At 37.3% G+C, this 22,500-nt stretch overlaps 3 protein-coding genes across 5 annotated transcripts in view; all 3 read left to right on the top strand.

Annotated features, from left to right (window-relative positions):
• Positions 1–22,500, top strand: part of LOC144970010 (short transient receptor potential channel 4-like) — a 506,392-nt gene that overhangs the window by 289,834 nt on the left and 194,058 nt on the right. The window contains exons 1-2 of one of the 3 annotated variants that reach the window (XM_078909159.1): positions 8,410–8,605; positions 19,523–19,830. The exons of the other annotated variants lie outside the window; for them this stretch is intronic. The gene's annotated coding sequence lies outside the window, so the exon portion shown is untranslated. Of the gene's footprint in view, positions 1–8,409; positions 8,606–19,522; positions 19,831–22,500 lie in introns of those variants that run through there. 3 annotated transcript variants of the gene reach the window in all.
• Positions 2,469–3,621, top strand: LOC144971690 (uncharacterized). Its single transcript, XM_078912762.1, has 2 exons — positions 2,469–3,214; positions 3,474–3,621. The coding sequence occupies exons 1-2, from the start codon at positions 2,469–2,471 to the stop codon at positions 3,619–3,621; spliced, it is 894 nt and encodes a 297-aa protein (XP_078768888.1).
• On the top strand, positions 3,670–5,262 carry LOC144971689 (uncharacterized). The gene has a single exon (XM_078912761.1). It carries the CDS (start codon positions 3,670–3,672, stop codon positions 5,260–5,262), a length of 1,593 nt encoding a protein of 530 aa, XP_078768887.1.

The raw sequence follows: 22,500 nt of genomic DNA, 5'->3' as shown, positions 1-22,500 counted from the left end.
TTTTATTTTCAGAGTGCGTCCGGCTGATGATTCGCTTAAGTCGAGCAAAACGCATTTTCCAGGTGAAATGTCTGTTGAGAAAAAAGTAGTGCCGGAATCGGTGACAGTACTTGCGGACAGAGAGGGAGAGAGAGGCGACTGAGTAGTCGAAAGGGACAGAGCTGTCCATCAATCTTCTTGTTCAAAATAAAGTTTTTCTTATTCTCATTGGATGTCTCTTGTCGAATTTGTGTAGTTATGGAAATTTCTATCTATCTGTAAATATTCAGAATATTCTGGTGCCGAAACCCGGGATCGAACCAGGGACCTTTAGATGGATTATTGTTTATAAACTTTTGTGAGATAGAGATTTCAAGATGTCGACTTTTGACCGAGAAACTTTAATAAAGAAACGTGCAGCTAAGAGAGGCTGGCTAACGAGAGCTGTGGATCGATTATCAGTTATAATTAACAAAAGTGATGTTTCTAGAGAGGAAATCGAGGTTGGACTGAACGATGTAAGTAAACGTTTGGATCAGTTAAACGAAATTCAAGACAATTTAGAATTACTTTTAGAGGCGTCAGAATTGCCTACGGACATTGACGAAGCGGAAGAATACATCGTGCGTGCTAATGAAACAACCGCGCAAGCCAATCGCAAATGAAATCAGCTTTCCCAAATGCCGATTCAGGGCCCAACACCTGCACAACTTACTACAGTCGGATCCCATTATACCGCGTCACCCCAACTGCCGAAAATTGAGATAGCGAAATTCAACGGTGATTTTTCCGAGTGGCCATCATTTGAAGACAAATTTTCAGCTCTTATTGATAAGACCAACTTACCAGACATTTCGAAATTTAGCTATTTGCAGAGTTTCTTGACTGGAGAGGCAAAAGTTGCCATTCAAGGACTTTCTTTAACATCAGAAAATTATTCAGTTGCTTTGGATATTTTGAAAGATCGTTTTGGTCGAAAAGAAAGAATTATTTTTGGACACGTGCAAAATTTGTTAAATGTAGAGTTTCCAAACACGCGAAACACGAAAGCATTGTGGTCGGTGTTCAATCAACTACAAGTGAACATTAGAAGTCTGAAAAACTTGGATGTAGATGGCAGCAAATTTGGTTTGGTTCTAACTCCTATCATCGTGAGCCGGTTGCCGTCGGATATTCGACTCATGTGGGCCAGACAGAGCCTCAGGAAGGAAGCGGATCTTGACTTCTTAATGGATTTTTTGCAATGCGAGATTGAAAATCGGGAACGCTCTTACAGCTTCAATCCTGAACAACGTGAGCGGCGTGAACAACGACAACCAACGAATCGTCATCATGGATCCTCGTCAACAGTGTCTGCCTTTACGTCTACTATGAGTGATGACAGCGGGCGTTGTTTGTTTTGCTCTGGTAAACACCCAACGGAAAAGTGTCGGACAATTAATTCGATGAAACAAGAGGATGTTTTGATTAAGATTAAGGACAACAAGTTGTGTTTTGTTTGTTTTAAGAAAGGACATATTGCTAAAAAATGCTATTCTCATTGTAAATCATGTGGTCAAAAAACAATGCTTTCTTCTGTAAGAAAGAAGACACAAAAAAGATGGATGTTGATGTTAATTCCGAATCCACCAATGTTAGTTTTTGTAGAAGTAAACTTACAAACGAGAGCACTGTGTTACAAACCATGAAAGTGTCTGTAAATGGAAATCAATTTACAGCTTTGCTGGACAGTGGTGCTGACAGAAGCTTCATCTCCACTAAAGCTGTCAAATTGATCCATCCAACTTGTATGGTCGTGAGAAATTGAATGTGTCTGCTTTTGAGGCTAAGAAGCCATCTGGTAATTCACAAAGAATGTTTATGATGTTAGCTTTGACTTACCAGATAGAAGTAAGACTTCCATGTTTTTGATTGAGGTGAACACAATCTGTGCCCCCATGTATCGGCCTGCTATACCTGTTAGTGTTATGTCAGAATTTACCGCATGCAACTTTTCTGAGAATTTGCAGAGTGATGGTGATGTCACTATTGACTTCTTGTTTGGACAAGATTATTATTGGAAGATAGTCAGAGCAGGAATCAGTGTAAGTGGGTCCTCTGGATTGGTCGCTCAAAAGACCATTTTTGACACATGGGTTCTCTCAGGGACTTATGTGAGTTCAAACACTCAGACAAGGGATTCGAACCCCACGCAACTATTATGTTTAACAGATATCCCTCATTCAGACTTTAGAAAAATGTGGGATTTAAGTTACCTCGAATGTTGTCACGAGGCCAAACCAGAAATTAAGTCAAAAGTCATGACTGAATTTTCAGAGAGCATTAAGCACAATGGGCAAAGGTACGAAGTGGCCTTGCCCTGGGTTGAAACAAAGAAACAGTCTTTACAGACAAATGAATAGCAAGCCCGAATTAGGCTTGAAAGGTTAGACAAAAAGTTGTCTAAAGATCAAGTATTAAAAGAGGGGTACAATGAGGTATTCCATAAGATGGAGGCAGAGGGCATAATAGAAGAAATAAAAGACGAGGAAGAGGTGACAAATGTCAACGTGAAGTTTTATCTTCCACACCGACCTGTGGTGAAGATGTCTAGTGTGTCTACCAAAATACGTCCCGTTTTTGATGCGTCTGCTTCCGGTCCGAATGCAGTCTCTCTGAATGACTGCATGCATACAGGCCCAAACCTGTTGCCGTTGTTAAGTAATGTACTCATGCGTTTCAGGAGGTACAAAATAGCGTTAAGTGCAGACATTGAAAAGGCGTTTCTCCAGATCTTGGTGAAACCGGAAGATCGAGATGCCCATCGTTTCCTCTGGAAAGTTGGTGACAAAATTCGCGTTATGCGCATAGTCCGCGTACCGTTCGGTAATAAGGCCAGTCCGTTTTTGCTAAATGCAACGATCCGACATCATTTGTCCAAGTATCCAGAATCAAATACAAAACAAGAACTGTCAGATAACATGTATGTGGATGATTGGTTATCGGGTGGTGACACCACCGAAGAGGTTCTGAGTCTGAAATCAGAAGCCATGAAGATCATGTCTGAAGCTGGCATGAATTTGTGCAAATGGTCGTCTAATAGTTCCGACATTGCTGAAAATTGTGAAAGACAATTTAAGGATAAGACCATCGAGGTCGAGTCAGTTAAGGTCCTTGGAATGCATTGGAATCCAAGGGAAGATTCAATTACCTTTGATAGTGAGGTAGTCGCGTCCGATTTGATAGTGACTAAGAGGTTAGTGCTCAGTTGCATTGCCAGGATCTTTGACCCTCTTGGTTAATATCTCCGTTTATCATTACTGTGAAAATTTTGTTCCAGGATCTGTGGAAACTGGGAGTTTCGTGGGATGAAGAGGTCTCCGAGGCTATGTGTCATGCATTCCGTTCTTGGCTCAAAGGTGTAACGGAGTTGAAGAAGTTGTCCATTCCAAGGTGTTATGTTGCAGTATCTTGGGGGATAAACAAAGAGTTGAATTACACTGTTTCTGTGACAGTTCCATGCAAGCTTATGGCGCGGTCATATATCTAAGAGTTCTGGAGTCAGATAGTTCAGTGTCCGTGTCCTTGGTACTATCGAAGGCTAGAGTTTGCCCGTTGAAACCCGTTACGTTGCCTAGGCTGGAGTTGTTGGGGCAGTTGTAGGGTCTAAGCTGCTTCGCTCTGTTATCAACTCACTGTATTTACCTGATAATGTCAAGTACTTCTGCTGGAACAGACTCCTTGGTTACGTTGCAATGGATAAGAAGTGACCCAACTAGGTGGAAACCATTTGTTTGCAATCGGGTGGCTCAGATTCAGGAAGTCACGGAACCAGTGGCGTGGAACCATTGTCGTGGTAAAGAAAATCCCGCTGATTGTCTTACCAGGGGTTTAACTGCAAAGGAGTTGATGGCCAACCCATTGTGGTATAGAGGTCCTCCTTGGTTGAAGGAATTTACGGCCGATACGAATGTCTCAGAATGTGCACCTAATGAAGAAGCGCTGGTAGAAGAAAAGGGGGCTTCTGAAGTCAATACTTGCCTTGTTGGTGTTGAATCAGTGTTAGACTCAAAACGGTGGGGAGAATACACTAAGGCTGTTAGAGTTATGGCATGGGTCTTGCGCTTTATGAACAATGCTACCAAAAGAAAAGTGAGTAAAGATAAGAATCTCTCTGTTGAAGAGTTAGATGCCGCCAATACTAAGCTCTTGTTGCACATCCAAGCCGTTCATTTCTCAGACGAAATCAATTGCCTATTGAAGAAGGAAAAGTTGAAGAAAGGCTCGGTGCTGTACAAAATGAATCCGTTTCTAGATGACTCAGGGCTTGTTAGAATGAAGTGTCGTTTGGAGTTTTCTGAGTTAAGTCATGATGAGAAGTATCCGATTATTCTGCCGAAATGCCATTTGACTTTGTTGCTTGTCCGCCGAGAACACGTTAGTTTGAAACATGCAGGTGTGTCACAAATGATGGAATCTCTTCGTAACAGATATTGGATCATAGGTTTGAGGTCTCAAGCTAAAAGGGTTAAACGTTATTGTGTGCGGTGTCAACGCTTTGATTCTGTAGAATGCAGTCAAGCCATGGCTCCACTTCCTGCCGAACGCTTGAAACGATCAGATGTTTTCAGCATTTGTGGTTTGGATTTCACTGGTCCGCTTTACGCGTCGGATGCAGTTGGAAAGAAGTTCTATATTTTACTCTTCACTTGTTGTGTGGTTAGGGCTGTCCATCTCGAACTATGTGAAAGCTTATCCTTGGGGGATTTCATGTTGGCCTATAAGAGGTTTGTTGCAAGGCGCGGTCAACCAACAAAGATTTTGTCAGACAACGCAAAGACATTCCAAGCAGCTCAGAGACTTATTGCTGATAGTTCAACCGGTGACACCGTGAAGTGGTCATTTAATGCTCCCAGAGCTCCGTGGAGGGGTGGAATTTGGGAAAGGCTCGTTAGATCTGTAAAACAGTCACTGAAGAAAACTCTTGGGAATAGGGTGTTGAAAAGAAGTGAACTTGAAACGGCACTGGTCGAGGTTGAGTCCGTGATTAATAGTCGTCCGCTTACGTATGTTTCTGATGACCCGCAGTGTCAAGAGGTGCTTACTCCGTCACATTTTCTGTTGGGTCGGTCTGATGGTCATAAACCCGTTGTCGGTGGTAAAACACGTTCACTTTCCAACATTTTATTGCGAGATGGTCATTTACAAATCAGCAGGCAATTAGACAAGTTTTGGAGTTCTGGTATAAGGAATATATCCGTAATCTTCCACTTGTTAAATCTTCACCCAAAAGTTCACCAATAAGAGAAAATTCATTGGTCTTAATCAGAGAAGATAACTGTCCTAGGTTGCATTGGCCTATGGCTCGTGTAATTCGCTTGTTGCCCGGGCGCGATGGTTTGGTAAGAACCATAGAGTTGAAAACTGCTAAGGGGGTTCTTGTAAGACCAATACAAAGAGTACACGTTTATGAATTGGATGATGATAATGAAAATGATTACGTCTTAGAAGAGAGTAATCAGGCTAAATCAGATGAAGATCAATCTGTCAATGAAGGTTTACCAACATTTAGTAATAGGAGACTAGGTGTCACTAAGAGAGGTCGTATTGTAAAACCACCGAATCGTTTAGATCTATAATCCTGTTAGTGGTCGAGGCATTGCAGCATGATTTTTGGCTTCTCCCGTGAGCGTGCAGTAATGCGTCGCCTACTGTATATGAAACAGGAATAACATGTTTTGTTTGAAACATTGATGATTTAATGCTATCATTTATGTTGTTTTCATGATATTGACATTATGTATTGTTTGAATTAATGTAACGCAAACCTATTATCAATGTATTTCGTTTTCTAAGTGAACTTGTTTAATCGGAGTTTACTGTAATTGAACTTTTCCACCTTTTTACTTATACTCGTTCAGGGCACATTGAAATTAATGTCCATTGTTTACCTTTTACCCCTCACTTTTGTTTGCCCTCTTCCATGATTTACCCATTGTATTAAGATAAGAGAAGGGAGGGTATGGGCTAGTTGTTTTTAACAATAAGAGATGAAGTGAGTTGTTTTTGTTTGGAGGCGCCGTTCATACGGCGTGTGAGTGAGAGGTGTGTAAAGTGTAAATGATACTGTCAAAGTCCAGTAACGGTTAGGTGTCCGTTGAAAAAAAAAAAAAAAGGAGGGGATACCTTTGTTTTGCCTTTCTTACCTGTTCTTAATATTATTACTCGAGACCTGTGGGGTGGGTACCGATGTTATCATACCACACGTCTAGATTCCCTTTTTTTACATTGCACTTGAATATTTTTCCTTCTCCTTTTTTTATTTGCCGTCGGTGGAGATAACCAGTAGGTTAATGCAAACTGGTGTTAAGCAGTTAGGCTTTGTACTTGAAGTGTCTTTATTTTAAATATTTTCCTTTTTTTATTATCTCTCTCCTATCTTTATTTGTATTAATGTAAACGTCCATTGACTTTGAATGAAAACAATAACATGCTAATGATTGTTATCATGGTGTTATGTTAAATCGTTAATGCGAATCTTGATTTTCACACTTTTTTGTTTTTAAATTCTATTTTTAGATTTTTTTTTGATACTTTAACTTTACTTTCATCTGTTTGATTGAAGTTTAATGTAATTAAGTACTTCAAGGTGGGGAGTTAATGTTGAGAAAAAAGTAGTGCCGGAATCGGTGACAGTACTTGCGGACAGAGAGGGAGAGAGAGGCGACTGAGTAGTCGAAAGGGACAGAGCTGTCCATCAATCTTCTTGTTCAAAATAAAGTTTTTCTTATTCTCATTGGATGTCTCTTGTCGAATTTGTGTAGTTATGGAAATTTCTATCTATTTGTAAATATTCAGAATAATGTCTTTCATGATGGTTTCCACCTGACGGGTGATGGCAGATTCTGACACTGGCCACAGTGGAAGTCAAAACCCTGGAATATCATAGCCGGTGGTTGTTTTATTTGTGTGTGTGTGTGTGTGTGTGTGTGTGTGTGTGTGTTTGATATCCGCCAATGAAAAGCATGAAAGGAGAAAACACGAAAACAATAAAGATAGCGCAAGGTGAGAGATATGAAATATGGAGAGGGTAAAAACCAAACAAAAAATTAGTTCTTCAGAGCCATTAGGTCCGTGGAGCAGGAGTTTATCCCGATGTCTATAGCGTGAAACGGACGATAGCAATTATTTGCTACCTTGTGGATAGAACGTCGGTCTATCTCAAGCTACTTTTCGCCAAAAAAAAAAAAAAAAAAGAAAAAAAAAAGAAGAAAATATCGCCTACACCTGGGATCGATCGAGGTCTCTTTGACTGTGTGAAGCTAGTGCTCTACCAATTGAGCTATTGGGACTCCTGTAGAGGGTTAAAGGAGTCAAGGGAATGGATGGATAGAGTAAACAAACGTGGACTGGAGTAGAAATGAATATCATCAATAGATAAACAGCAAGTTATGTTTTGTGTCCCTGTGGTCTAGTGCTATGACACTTGAAGTGGAAGACACACACACACACACACACACACAGAGAGAGAGAGAGAGAGAGAGAGAGAGAGAGAGAGAGAGAGAGAGAGAGAAAATAAGAGCGCGAGATTATATGTGTGTAAAAAACGGATAGAGAAAGAGGCAGATAGAGACAGAGACGGGAGAGAGAGAGAAGAGAGAAAGAGAGAGAGAGAGAGAGAGTCAAAGGAAGCGAGAGTATATAAAAGAGAGAGAGATTCAAGAGAAGAGAAAGAGACACACACACACACACAGAGAGAGAGAGAGAGAGAGAGAGAGAGAGAGAGAGAGAGAGAGAGAGAGAGAGAGAGAGGTAGAAAGTTGAGAAATGAGAACAGAAAATCAAGAGGTATGAAGAGGCAAAGAGGGCATGTTGGTCCAGGGTTTGAATCTCGCAGTGATCGGTGGGGAAAAAATTGAGTGATTGGAAAATGATTTACTCAAATTTCATCAACGTAATCAAGTATAAAATGAGTACCTGGCCATTAATAGCGTTGTATCTGATGGAAAAATAATTGACATATCGCTAAATTCGCAGGTGTCTTGACCTACATGTTAAGTATTGTTGTTTTCTTGTGCAAGGCACTTTAAGCACATAATTTAGTGGATGTTTTGATATATAAATGCGTGGTATTTTATTTTTTTTAAAAACAGTTTTCTAGGTCTAGAGAGAGAGAGAGAGAGAGAGAGAGAGAGAGAGAAAGAGAGAGAGAGAGAGAGAGAGAGAGACAGAAGTAATCAGATAATATATAATATTAACATCAGGCTGGAGTAAACCTGCCATTGCCCTCACTATCACCTCCCCACCTCTCCACCTCCCCACTACTAACTACCGCCACACAAACCACCACCACACTCACACTACACCACGCCGAATCACGCCCGCCCGTAGGCGATGAATGCACGGCATGGCAGATCGGTCCTAAGTAAGTATTAGCTATCATCAGTGCTCACACTAGAGATATAGTGTTGTCGTGCGTTTGTACTCACGTTGACTTGTGGTGGTTCAAATTGTTGGGATATTGATATTATGAGTACAATGTGACGCTCACTGCATTGCATGGATTTATTACCAATCCCTCAGGTTATTCAATATAAGATCGGTGATTTATATTGATGTGATTTTTTTTCGCATTGGAGATGGTAAAGTAGGTAACTTTTACGACAAAAGTAAATCTGTATCATTTTTGGATTGGTGGTATGTGATTATTTTATATGATTTCGCATTGGACGTGGTAAATTAGGTAACTTTTACGACAAAAGTAAATCTATATCATTTTTAGACAGGTGGTATGTGATATATATTTATATGATTTCGATTTGGTGGCGATGAAGGTACCTTTTATGTTAAACGTAAATAAATATTTATCGTTTTTATTGGATAGGTGATCAGTGACTTATATAATATGATTTCGCATTGGTGGCGGAAAGGTATCTGTTGTTACAAAAGAAAATCTTTATTGCCATTATTAGATAGGTGATACTGTGATTATTATTGAAGTGACTTCGCATTGGAGGCGGTAAAGGTACCGTTTTGTGATGGAAGTAAATTTTATCGATGATATTATTGGATAGATGATATTATGTGATTTAGATTGAAATGATATCGCATTGGTGGCGGTAAAGGTACATTGGGTGGCAAATTCAATGAGATTAACGGGGATCAGACACCTGTGTGAGATAAAACATTGAATATCAGTCCATGATATGGTTCTAATTATCATTTAAAATCCTTGACAGATTATGACAAACGTTAAAAGTACAATCCATGAGAGATGATAATAAATGCTTTATTTATACTCAACGATAAACGTCCAATTGTGCTTCAATGCGGTTTTGTGTCGGGATGAATGACACCAAAAAAAAAAATGAATATCTAGACTTAATTGTGAAATATAAATAATGATGATGATGATGATGATGATGATGATGATGATGATGATGATGATGATAGAATGATGATGATAAGAATAATATAATAATAATAATATATAATAATAATAATAATATAATAAAATAATAATAATAATAATAATAATAATAATAATAAAATAATAATAATAATAATAATAATAATAATAAATAATAATAATAATAATAATAATATAATAATAATAATAATAATAATAATAATAATATAATAATAATAATAATAATAATAATAATAATAATAATAAATAATAATAATAATAATAATAATAATAATAATAATAATAATAATAATAATAATAATAATAATAATAATAATAATAATAATAATAATAATAATAATAATAATAATAATAATAATATAATAATAATAATAATAATAATAATAATAAATAATAATAATAATAATAATAATAATAATAATAATATAATAATAATAATAATAATAATAATAATAATAATAATAATAATAATAATAATAATAATAATAATAATAATAATAATAATAATAATATAATAATAATAATAATAATAATAATAATAATAATAATAATAATAATAATAATAATAATAATAATAATAATAATAATAATAATAATAATAAAATATATAATAATAATAATAATAATATAATAATAATAATAATAATAATAATAATAATAATAATAATAATAATAATAATAATAATAATAATAATAATAATAATAATAATAATAATAATAATAATAATAATAATAATAATAATAATAATAATAATAATAATAATAATAATAATAATAATAATAATAATAATAATAATAATAATGATAATAATAATAAAATATAAATGAAAGTAAAGATAAAAAGATAATAAAATAATAAAATAATAATAAATCATTTAGAAAAAATAATATAAATACTGTAATTGAAAAAAATATATTAATAATAAATAATAATAATAATAAATATATTGGAAAAAAATAACTGATATAATCATAATTTAAGAATAATAATAATAATAATAATAATAATAATAATAATAATAATAATAATAATAATAATAATAATGATAATAATAATAATAATAATAATAATGATAATAATAATAACAATCAGTAAATGGAACAGTAACAGATGAAAAGAGCAAATAAAATAAAGAGAACAATAAAATCATTTTGGAGAAAAAATATAGCTCACCAATACTGTCGTATTCTGGAAAAACCAATATTTTAAAATTTGGCCAGAAAACTCGTCCTTCAAATATCGATGGTTTTAAATGACCCTCATCTTGGCAAAAAACACTCAAACCTGGGACTTTGCGAAGTCCCAGGTTTGAATGGTTTTTTTGCCAAGATGAGGGTCATTTAAAACCATCGATATTTGAAGGACGAGTTTTCTGGCCAAATTTTAAAAGATGGGTTTTTCCAGAATATGGCAGAATAATAAATTTCGCCAGGCCAAACATCGCAGGATTGCTGTTGGACCCAAGAACAATCGTATTCTAAAAAATACAATTTTCTAAATTTTGGACAGAAAACTCTTCCTTCATATATATCGATCGATTATAACGATCCCTCATCTTGTCATAAAAAACAAACTCTCAAGCCTGGGATTTCTGGGTCAATTAAAATCGATGGATATTTGAGGATCATATCAATTGATGAACGTTATTTGAAGGACGGGTTTTTGGCCAACATGTTTTTCTAAAATGTGTTTATTTCTGAATACTGCAACATTTTTGTTGGACCCAAGAGAAATGCCCGTGTTTGGACACCACAAGCTCCGCCCAAATTCTGTTTCTCATAATTTTTCAATTCCACTTGGGGATTTAGATCAGAGCAACACAACAATTCTTATTTAATAACGATATACACACCAGACATTCATACACGAACAATTTTCATTAATAAACGAGTCAACTGCTCAAAAAAAAAATGTTGATGATATGCATTTAGGTAAATTACTCACACCATCCGCCAGCCGGATTTAATTTTGCCAACACACACAACTATGTGTAACCTTAAAGGATTATAGATTGATTGATAGAATTTAGCGAGAACTGACCGTTAATTGGCTGTCTAAAAACAACAACAAAGAGCTGAGTGACGTCATTTTCATTCCTAATAATGATACAGATAAACGAACAAAGATCATTAATAAAGAAGACAACTGATCATTGTGACAGGAAACAATTAAATGTTTCAGTAATACCGAGTTGTTAGAAGCTGTGGACTGTAAAAAGAAGACAACTGATCATTGTGACAGGAAACAATTAAATGTTTCAGTAATACTGAGTTGTTAGAAGCTGTGGACTGTAAAAAGAAGACAACTGATCATTGTGACAGGAAACAATTAAATGTTTCAGTAATACCGAGTTGTTAGAAGCTGTGGACTGTAAAATGTCATAATCCAAAATAAATAATGTAACAGCTTTAAAAAAGAGAACAAAATACCGGAAAGTTTCGGGATTAAAACCCTACTTCAGTCAACAACACTAGAAACATTCAAAACATGAATGATTCAATGCTTACAAATTGTCATCTAAATTCCTGAGGTAAACATTCTTTGAGTTTTTGTTTTTGCTCTCTTTTTTTTTTCTTCTGTTCTTTCTTTTCAATTATATACAATTAACCTGTAGATTTTTGACCAACCAAAACATGGAATTTGTGACACACCCTCACACGTGCTCGGACAAACATAGTTGCTTGTTTATAAACAGTAACGTGAATGAAATCGACCAATCACTGATCATTGTTATTGTCTTTATACCGCCAAATGGGTGACTAGTTATCACACGATTTTCTCGATCAGATAATAAACGTTTACATTTATACATAGTTTTCTGTGTTAGTTCTATTGATCAAGCGGTTGAACAGTGGATATTTTACTTAAACACATACCATCGATAGAAAAACCTGTGTAGTTTGCTGTGTCTACCAATCACTGCCCGTGTTTACATTATGACGATTGTCCGAGGGGCGTGGTTATCTACCTGTCTATTCAATTGGTACACACTATGGATCTGTGAAATGAAAAAAAAAGACGCCCCCCTTCCCTTCCCCCCCCCCCCTTTCCCCTACAAAAGCAAACCAAAACAAGACACAAAACAAAACAAAAACAAAAACAAATAACAAAAAGACGACCGTGAAATTGACGACAAGTTTGATTGTATCGTGTGCGGAAAAAAAATATGATGTGACCCCAAGTGTACATGTTTGAAGGTCTGATCACCGAACGCAATTATAGGTTCGATTTATCATTGTTTATTACCATATTTGATCATTCCATGGACCTGTATGAGTCAGCGGATCAACCAACCTTCCGATCGATCAAGACCACAAGACACGAAATAGCGTCATAGGCAAGAAGTCGGACGTTACAAACTGATGACAAGTTTTGATTATATCGTGTACGAAAACAAAATGGTGTGACCCAGGTGTACATGTTTGAAGGTCTGATCACCGAACGCAATTATAGGTTCGATTTATCATTGTTTTAATTGACCATATGTTGAGTCATTTCCATGGACTCTGGTATGCGCAGCTCCGAGCGGGACTCGAACCCAAGACCTTCCGATCCGATCAAGACCACAAGACCACGAAATAGCGCTCATAGGGCACAGAAGTCGTGACGTTACAAATTCTACTCTTCCAGTTCCAAAATCATTGGAAGTGTGTATGCAACCAGTCCTTTGGAGGACTAATTATGAATAGGTTACATATTGCATCATAAGGTGGCAAAATTATTTTGTAGCAGGATGTATAGACAGATTCTTAGGATTACGGGACGTAAAAGACGAGAATAGATGGTATTTATTGACGACCAGGATAGAGATAGTATGCGCTTGTCTAAGAAGCTCACAACATCGCCATCCGGAAATATAATGAACCAACACACAAAACTTTTGTTACAATGAATTTTTATAGACTGGTTAATACAGTTTAGTGAGAATTACTCATAAACGCATATGGCAAAAAAAAAAAAAAAAAAAAAAAAAAAAAAAACCCGAAAAACAAAGACCCGAGTGACGTCAACTATATTCTATCTATATTTAGACAAGAAAACAGATTCCATCACTGTGAAGCCAGACGACCAATTACACAAAACATGTATCCAATCGTCCGGAGGACCGGTTTGACACATCCAATGGGATTGGAACCAATTGTTTAACACCACTCTATTGTTTCCCATCCATAATCATTGTGACGAAATAGGTCATGATAATGCTGTACTATATCAATATAGATAGAATACGCTTGGCCTAGGAGTCCACAACATTGCCATCCGGAAGTATAACGGACCAACACACAAACTCTGTGTAACCATGAACTTTTATAGTCTGGTTATCAGTTTTGTGAGAACAACTCACAAACGCGATGCAGAACAATAACAAAGGCCTGAGTGACGTCATCTGCATACTATCTATATAAGGTACATTCATTTCAAATCCTTGCGGACTTTCTGTTACTCCATTTAACTGTCGTAATTTGGTGCGGCGATGTGCTCTAGTGGTATGACACTCGCTTTCGGATCGGAAGGTCCTGGGTTCAAGGCCTCGCTCGGCGCATTTGTAGTCTTGGAGAAGCTCTTTACCACATTCTCTCACCGTACTCAGGTGTTAAATGATACCTGGCAGTAAACAGCGTTGTCTTGTCCGAAAACTTTAATATCGCCTAACAGGCGTCATGTCCAGTCCTACATGTTAAATGTTGCTGATGACCAGGGACCATTGTAAAGCGTTTTGAGCACATTTAGTGGATATTGCGCTATATAAAGCTCATTAAAAAAATAATAAATAAGTGTTTTTCCAGAGTACGCTCAGTGAACTGGTTAATATTGAATACGTTTATAAGTGAGTCACAGGCTGTGAATGGTACTCACGCACAGTAATCAGTCAGAGCGTTAGAATTGGACTCAGATTTGCACAGCTTGAGTCAATTACCGTTTTGATTACATTTCATTTGTCGTGTATTGTAACCGTTTCGGGCAGAAACATTATATTATGTGACCATCGTGAATATATTTCACAGGTCTGATAGATCCAGTGGCGATTATGGGCCCGTTTTTTACATTGTTGTAATGGACAGTATGTAATATGGGTTGGGTTGAGAGTATTTCCATTATAACAATGAGGCCATAATAATTTGGGTTATCAGACCTGCAAATAAGTTTATTTTTTTAAAAATTGAGCTTTTATATAGTGCAATATCCACTACACGTGCTTAAAGCTCTTTTCAAGGGGTCCCTGACCAACAGCAACACTAAACGTGTAGGACGTGACATGACGCCTGTGAGGCGATATTAAATTACAATTTTTTTCGGATAGATACAACGCTGTTAACGGCTAGGTACTCATTTTACACCTGAGTACACGACGTGCTAAGTGAACTTTGGCCTCGAAACGGTATTATGTCGGGCTGAATCAGATGCTGAGAACAATGGGAGGCAGAAGTCGTGACGTCCCCCCTTCCTCACTTCCGGTTCAAAACTTCTTGAAAGTTCTTTAACAGTCATCCACAGGAGTAACAATGAATAGATTTTAAACAGAATCATTTGATAATGGCAAACCTAATTTAGTAACAGGATGTATTAGGCATATCCTTATGACTACGAGAGAGAGAGAGAGAGAGAGAGAGAGAGAGAGAGGGGGGGGGGGAGAGAGGGAGGGAGGAGAGAGAGAGGGAGAGGGGGGGAGAGAGAGGAGAGAGAGAGAGAGAGGGGGAGAGAGAAGGAGAGAGAGGAGAGAGAGGAGAGGGGAGAGAGAGAGAGGAGAGAGAGGGGGGGAGGAGAGAGAGAGAGAGAAAGAGAGAGAGAGAGTGAGAGAAGAGGAAGAGAGAGAGAGAGGAGAGAGGAGAGAGAGAGGAGAGAGAGAGAGAGAGGAGGAAGAGAAGAGAGGAGAGAGAGAGGGGGAGAGAAAAGATAAGAGAGGAGGAAGAGAGATAGAGAGAGAGAGAAGAGAGAAGAGAGAGAGAGAGAGAGGGGGGGGGGAGAGAGGGAGAGAGAGAGAGAGGAGAGAGAGAGAGGAGAGAGAGAGAGAGTGAGAGAGAGAGGAAGAGAGAGAGAGAGGGAGAGAGAGGAAGAGAGAGGAAGAGAGAGAGAGAGGAAGAGAGAGAGAGAGGGAGAGAGATAGAGAAAGAGAGGGAGAGAGAGAGGGGGGGAGAGAAAGAGATATAGAGAAAGGGACGGAAAAAGAGAGATAGAGAGAGATAGAGAGAGATAGAGAGAGAAAGAGAGAGAGAGAGAGAGAGACAGAGAGAGGGAGAGAAGGGGGGGGGGATGTGTGATGTTAATTGATGACCAGTATGATTAATTAATTTAGGCGAAAATAAAATACAATCACCTTGAAACTAGAAGATCCGTTGCACAAAATATGTTCCTAGTCCTCCGGAAGACTATTTTACACTTCCAACGAGATTGGAACCAGTATTTTGACATCACACTATTATATACAAAGTCCCAGTAATATTAATCATGTGAAAGTTTTCTGGAAAAATTTACAAAGATGTTTTGCTTTGTGTGGCTATGTGGTCTAGTGGTTTGACACTCGCTTTCGGATTGGAAGGTCCTGGGTTCGAGCCTCGCTCGGCACATAGTTGAATCCCTGGAAAATGCTCTTTACTCACATTCTCTCACCGTACTCAGATGTAAAATTGGTACTAGACCGTCAACAACCATGCCTGTCAAAAAAAATGTTATATCGCCTAACAGGCGTCATGTCTCGTTGTACAAGTTACGTATTGCTGTTGCTCAAGGACCGATTTGTAAAGCACTTTGAGCACTTTTAGTGGATATTGCTCTATATCAAAGCTCAAGTTGTTTTGTCATTGCTTGTCAGATTGGTGTATCAACCGCAGGGTCAAATCAATCAACGTTAGAAGGAATAATTCAGGGGTAATGATCTTCAACAAATTGTATAAAGCTGTCCCATACTACTACATACAGTATTCGAAAAATGAATGAAACACGTTTTTAAGAATTTGGCCAGAAACTCGTATTTCAAACATCAATCGGTTAAAATGATCCTCAATTTACAAGGAACTTTCAAACCTGGGACTTCATTGAAGACTTTATTGAAGTCCCAGGTTTGAGAGTTTTTGACAATGTGAGGGTCATTTTAATCGATCAAGATTTGAAAGTCAAGTTTTCTGGCCAAATTCTTATTTTTAAATGTGGTTTTTTTTTTTTTTTCTCAGAGTTCGAAGTATATTTGATAGACGGTGGAATTCATGAAATTGGCAAAAATGGAATGGTCTAGATTGGTCATCGATTGTCTATAGACCCCCTTCCAAGACAAACATACTTAATCACGTACACACACACACACACACATACACACACACTGACACGCACACACACACACACACACACACGGTCGCATACTCATAGGACACACACACACACGCACGGACACTCACTCTCTCTCTCTCTCTCACACACACACACACACAGAGGGAGAGAGAGAGAAAGAGAGAGAGAGAGAGAGAGAGAGAGAGAGAGAGAGAGAGAGAGAGAGAGAGAGAGAGAGAGAGAGAGAGAGAGAGAGTACAAACATTCATGTTTCCACAATGGTGGAATTGTGTAAATATATTTTTGTAATAGAATGTGCTCATTGACAGCTAATGTCTTTTTGTCGTAATTTGTTCCAAAAGGTTTTTTCTTGAATATTTCAAAATACACTGAACACTGAAGGTGATCTTTACTACGCGATTCACACTCTCTCATTCGTCCTCAGTGTTTCACTATCATGTTTTATTAATAAAGGAGAAACCCGAAACGTAAACAGTAACTGTCTTCATTTAATAAAATGAAGCTTACATTTCAATACTTGTCGTTAGTTTTTCCTTCGAGCTTCACGCAGCAACAGCAACAGCGACAGCAACAGTAACAACAACAATACCCCACCAAACTAGTAAAAAGTAAATATCTGCAGCGTCGACAAAATAAGGAATAAGGAACATCCCTCACCCCTACCCACCCCCACCCGCCCCCACTTCCAAAACAAAAAAAAAACAACAAAAACAAAACAAAAACAAAAACTAGAAAAACGTCGAGTACCCACTCCACTTTCCAGATTTGTAAACAAAAGCTCAATGTTTTGATATGAAATATCTACACACCCACTTGAACTCATGATATCACGACTGAAGGCATCCTTCCAACCTGCACCCAATAAATCCTGATGCTAGACGGTCACAAAACCCACATAGATAAAATTATGTGTCAAAAAAATTTTAAAAAAAGAAAAAAAAGGGGGAAAAAACCCTAGAGCATTTATATAGTGCAATATCTACTAATCGTGATCAAAGCGCTTTGCCAAGGGTCCTTAGCCAACAGCAATAATCAACATGTAGGACGAGACATGACGCCTGTTATTTACTCATTCACACCTGAGAAGAACGCGAGTGAAGATTTCCAAGGACTCAAACTATGGTCCTTAAGAGTGGTACTCGAACCCAGGACCTTCTGTTCCGAAGGCGAGTGTCATACCACTAAACAACATAGCCACACTATATAGGTATAATATTACAATTCGTGCCAATTTGGCATTGTCTCTGGAGAAGGGTGGGGGGGGGTAAATTTAAGTCAAATATTTGATATTTAACTCATTTTAATCAGATATCAATTACATTTGATTTTTATTCTTCTTCTTCTTCTTCTTCTTCTTCTTTCTTCTTCTTCTCTTCTTCTTCTTCTTCTTTCTTCTCTTCTTCTTCTTCTTCTTCTTCTTCTTCTTCTTCTTCTTCTTCTTCTTCTTCCATTAAGGCCAAAGTTTCAGGCTGGAGATTCTATGGCCGTCTTTTCATCAGTAACAGGGGTTTTAGAGGGAAGAAGGAGTTATTTTTTTGAAGTCAGCAGTCGAAAGGTCTTGTCTACAAGTGGTTGGTAGGGATTTCCAAAGTTGGGTGGTGGAGGGGAAGAATGAGGAAAGATGATGGTTTGTTCGTGACTGGGACGGGGGTGAATTTAAAAGCTAAGTTTCTTGTTTTGTTGTCGTTCCGTTTCAAATGGCGAGTGGGAATATCAAGTTTTCCGTTTTGTGCTTCGTGGAATATGAGGAGTGTTTTGATGGATCGTCTATCATTGAAATACAAAATAAAACTGGTTCCTTACACTGCTAAAAATAAAATAAAAAAGAATTTTACAATCAGTTTGACTTCAAACTCAAGTTTGATGAACTGATTCATCCAGCTACCATAACACCCAACACCCGGTTGAAGAGATAAGTCAACAACTATTTTCAAAAGCAATGAAAAAATAAAACAACAACTATGTCAGCTTCAGAATAAGGAAACATAATATTACCAAATAGCCTACAATCGTTTTATTTTTACTGTTTTTCTAAATTCGCTTCAAAAGTGAGCCCGAAACGTTCAGTGTTTAGTATTTTTCTCTTCTTTAGAAAGTTGTTATATAGATAGTTCGAAGATGACGTCACTCAGGTCTTTGTTGTTGTTTTTTTTTTTTTTTTTTTTTTTTTGCCATCCGCGTTTATGAGTAATGCTCACTGAACTGTATTAACCAGACTATAAACGTTCATGGATACACACAGTTTTGTGTATTGGTCCGTTATACTTCCGGATGGCAATGTTATGAGCTTCTCAGCCAAGCGCATACTATCTATATTTATTTTACATTACGCTCTACGATATTTTAGCTTCCAGCAGGTTACTTTCAAAGTTTTTAAATTGTTTTTTCTAAATTTGCTGAAGAAGTTATTTGAGTCCGACACTTTTATTTCAGTGTTTAGTATTTTGCTCTTTAAATTAAAAATTATTATATTCATTATTTTTATTGTACATTAGGCTCTACACACAGTGAGCAGATTCCAGCAGCACGCCGTGAGAAATTTTCAAACGGGTTTATTAATTTAACTGTTATTTCTATATTATTGGATACAGAAATGTATGAATGTTTTGGATGAACCCGAAAATTTTGGTGGTGTATTGGCATTTTAATATATATATATATATAATCTTAAGCTGTTACGATTCATCTTTGATGTGCATTCTATTGTTTGATACAGTCACCAATTTGTATGAGATTAACGTAATCTACTGTCAAAGATTATATAAATTGTGCTTTGTGTTGGAAACAACTACCAAATGGTTTCAATACTACAATATGTTGAATATTTTGTTTACGATTATTACGTTTAGAGAAATTTGAATAAACATCATATTCATGTAGACCTGGGGAAAATATCTTTTTCCTTTGTAAAATAAACAAACAGGAAATGCCGTAAATCTCTGGCATTTGTTTTCTATGTTTTCAAACGGATTTAAGTGTGGAGCTGACACTATGGCCAGGTGCTGATGTGAAGGTGGAATACGTGTGTATGAAAACTCACGGGTCGAGGCGCTTGAGAGCGGTAATTACTACGGGAATACACAAGGATTAACACATAAACAAAAATTTCCATGAAGTAAATTGGATTTTGGAGTTATTCCAACCCAGAGGAGGACAGGTAAGTGTTTGAGGAGTGTCATAGTGACCCAGTGTTAATGTGATAATTGTACAAGGTTGTTTTGTTATGCCATGTCTCATCTCAAGTTATTTGTTTCCTTAACGTAAAAATATTCATTCATTCCTCTCGCTCTCTCCTCCCTTCATCTCTCTCTCCCTCTCGCGCTTTCGCGGTCTCTCTCCCTCTTTCTCTCTCTCTCTCTCTCTCTCTCTCTCTCTCTCTCTCTCTCTCTTTTTTTTTTTCTCTCTCTCCTACCTCCATATCTCTCTCTCTCCTCCCTCCATCTCTCTCTCTCTCTCTCCTCTCTCTCTCTCTCTCTCTTTTCTCTCTCTCTCCTCCCTCCCTCTCTCTCTCTCTCTCTCTCTCTCTCTCTCTCTCTCTCTCTCTCCCTCTCTCTCTCTCTCGGCCGTGCACTTGCTAGATACAAATTGAGCATTCCAAAATATGATAATTGTTTGTCATATCTCGCCCTGTGTTAATATTTTCTTAACGTCGAAATATTATTTCTTCTTCTTCTTCTTCTTCTTCTTCTTCTTCTTCTTCTTCTTCTTCTTCTTCTTCTTCTTCTTCTTCTTCTTCTTCTTCTTCTTCTACTTCTTCTCTCTCTCTCTCTCTCTCTCTCTCTCTCTCTCTCTCTCCCTCTCTCTCTCTTACCATACGCTTACTACAATTTGAGCAGGCCAAATGTGTTAAGTAAAGAATATTATTTCTTCTCTCTCTCTCTCTCTCTCTCTCTCTCTCTCTCTCTTTCTTTCTTTCTCTCTCTCTCTTTCTTTCTCTCTCTCTCTCTTTCTTTCTCTCTCTCTCTCTCTCTCTCTCTCTCTCTCTCTCTCTCTCTCTCTCTCTCGTTTGCCATACACTTAATACAAATCAAAATCAAAACATGTATTAATTCAGGAAGTGCCAAAATTATCTAAATATTATAATATATTATATATATATATATATATATATATATATATATATATATATATATATATATATATAACATCTGCTTGAAGATGAAGCTTTATAATCTTATACACTCTACGATTCTTACACACTTGATCGCTTTTTAGAAATTTCGGACGTGTAGTGGAATGCGAATGTACGAGCTTGCGAGTGACACACGTTGGGAATAAAGTTCGAATCCCACACTACCAGAGTGTAATCAATATTGGTTCCGATTTCGTCATCTTTGAATAAAAGACATTTTCAAATACACTTAAAAGGTAGATAGATTCTAATTTTTAAGAATCAATTTTTTAGTGAAGTTTAGCGTTTGAAAAATATGACGACATAAATTATTATTGTAAACTCGATATCATTACGCGTTCCTATTTGTGGCGAAGGGTAGAATAATTGGAAGTATTTCAATCGACGTTCATTTATTTGCAGGTCTGGTAACCCAGTCCCTCACGGGTTCATTGTTGAAATGGACATCTAAAAAAAAATGTAAATGTTGCTGTAAATCTTAACTTCGCCACTAGCAGATAATCTCATTCATCTGTGTTGTTTCATTCATCCTGTTTTGTTGATAAAGGGGAAACCCGAAGCGTTCATTTGATCTGTTTTTGTAATTAAATTGAAGCTTACATTCAATTTCACATTATTATTTATATCTAAAAAAAAAAAAACAAGCAAAATATTGTCCATTACAACAATGTTAAATTAGGCTAATAAGAATGTTCGGATGTCAGACCTGCATATTTGTAGACGTCGTTTTGGACCCTTATCACAGTGCTAAATTATGGCATCTGTTTTCATTTAGTGTTTTCATAATATGCATTTCGTTTCCATTTCTAACGCGCTTTCTATTAGTCATTTTAAATAGAGATCACAACATCAGCTGTCTTTTCCTCGCATCTTGCAAACTGAACATCCTCATTCCTCTTCGCAACCCGTGCCCACACCCCTATCTCCATTCCCCCGTCTTCTATCCTCCCTATTATCCTCAACCTCCTCTTCCTCTTTCTCTTACATATACATCCTTATTATCCTCGACCTCCTCCTTCCCCCCCCCCCCCCCCCTCCTCCTCTTCTTTCTCCTCCTCCTTCAATTCTCTTCACAAGTTCCAGGTTCCTATCATTCGTTCTCTCAATGCAGACTCCGATAAGGCAATGCATTCATAATTAGAAGACACAGTGTTCACGTCCAGACTGCTCTCAACATTCCGTCTTATTCGTGTTTTGAGTGCTTTATTGATGCCTGGCTCAACTTCTCAAGATTGAACATACTTACTTACTTACTTGCTTATCCGAACCAGCGACCACCTGAGCTCTAGCCCTTCGGTCTTGTGCCATGACGTAAAAGTTAGCCGTCTTTTGTAGTTGTTCCAGGTGACTATAAAGTGTGTTACTGATGCTTGGATTTGGTGGGAGGAATGTGCATCTCAGGTCTTCAAGAGGTTGACATTCAAGCAAGCGGTGTGTTACTGTTTCATTGGGGTGTTGATATAATAAGGGAGAGGAAGGGGGTGTGTATTTTGGTAATTTTGCTTAAATGACTGTTAAATGGTATGTGTTGTTTTCTTAGATGAAAGATGATGTTTTGCTGGTGTCTTCTGAGATTATCACAGTCTTTACAGGAGTGGTCATATTGGAAAACATACATCTACCCGTAGTGCTCATTACCCAACTGTCCATCCATTCTTCTCTCTTATTTGTTTTGATTATTAGTTCGTTCCAGCT

Source organism: Berghia stephanieae, chromosome 4 (assembly GCF_034508935.2).
Source record: "Berghia stephanieae isolate SIO BIC M18660-M18661 chromosome 4, UCSD_Bste_1.3, whole genome shotgun sequence".
NCBI lineage: Eukaryota > Metazoa > Mollusca > Gastropoda > Nudibranchia > Aeolidiidae > Berghia > Berghia stephanieae.
The sequence above is the reverse complement of the archived record's forward strand: the minus strand, read 5'-3'. Positions and strand labels throughout refer to the sequence as shown.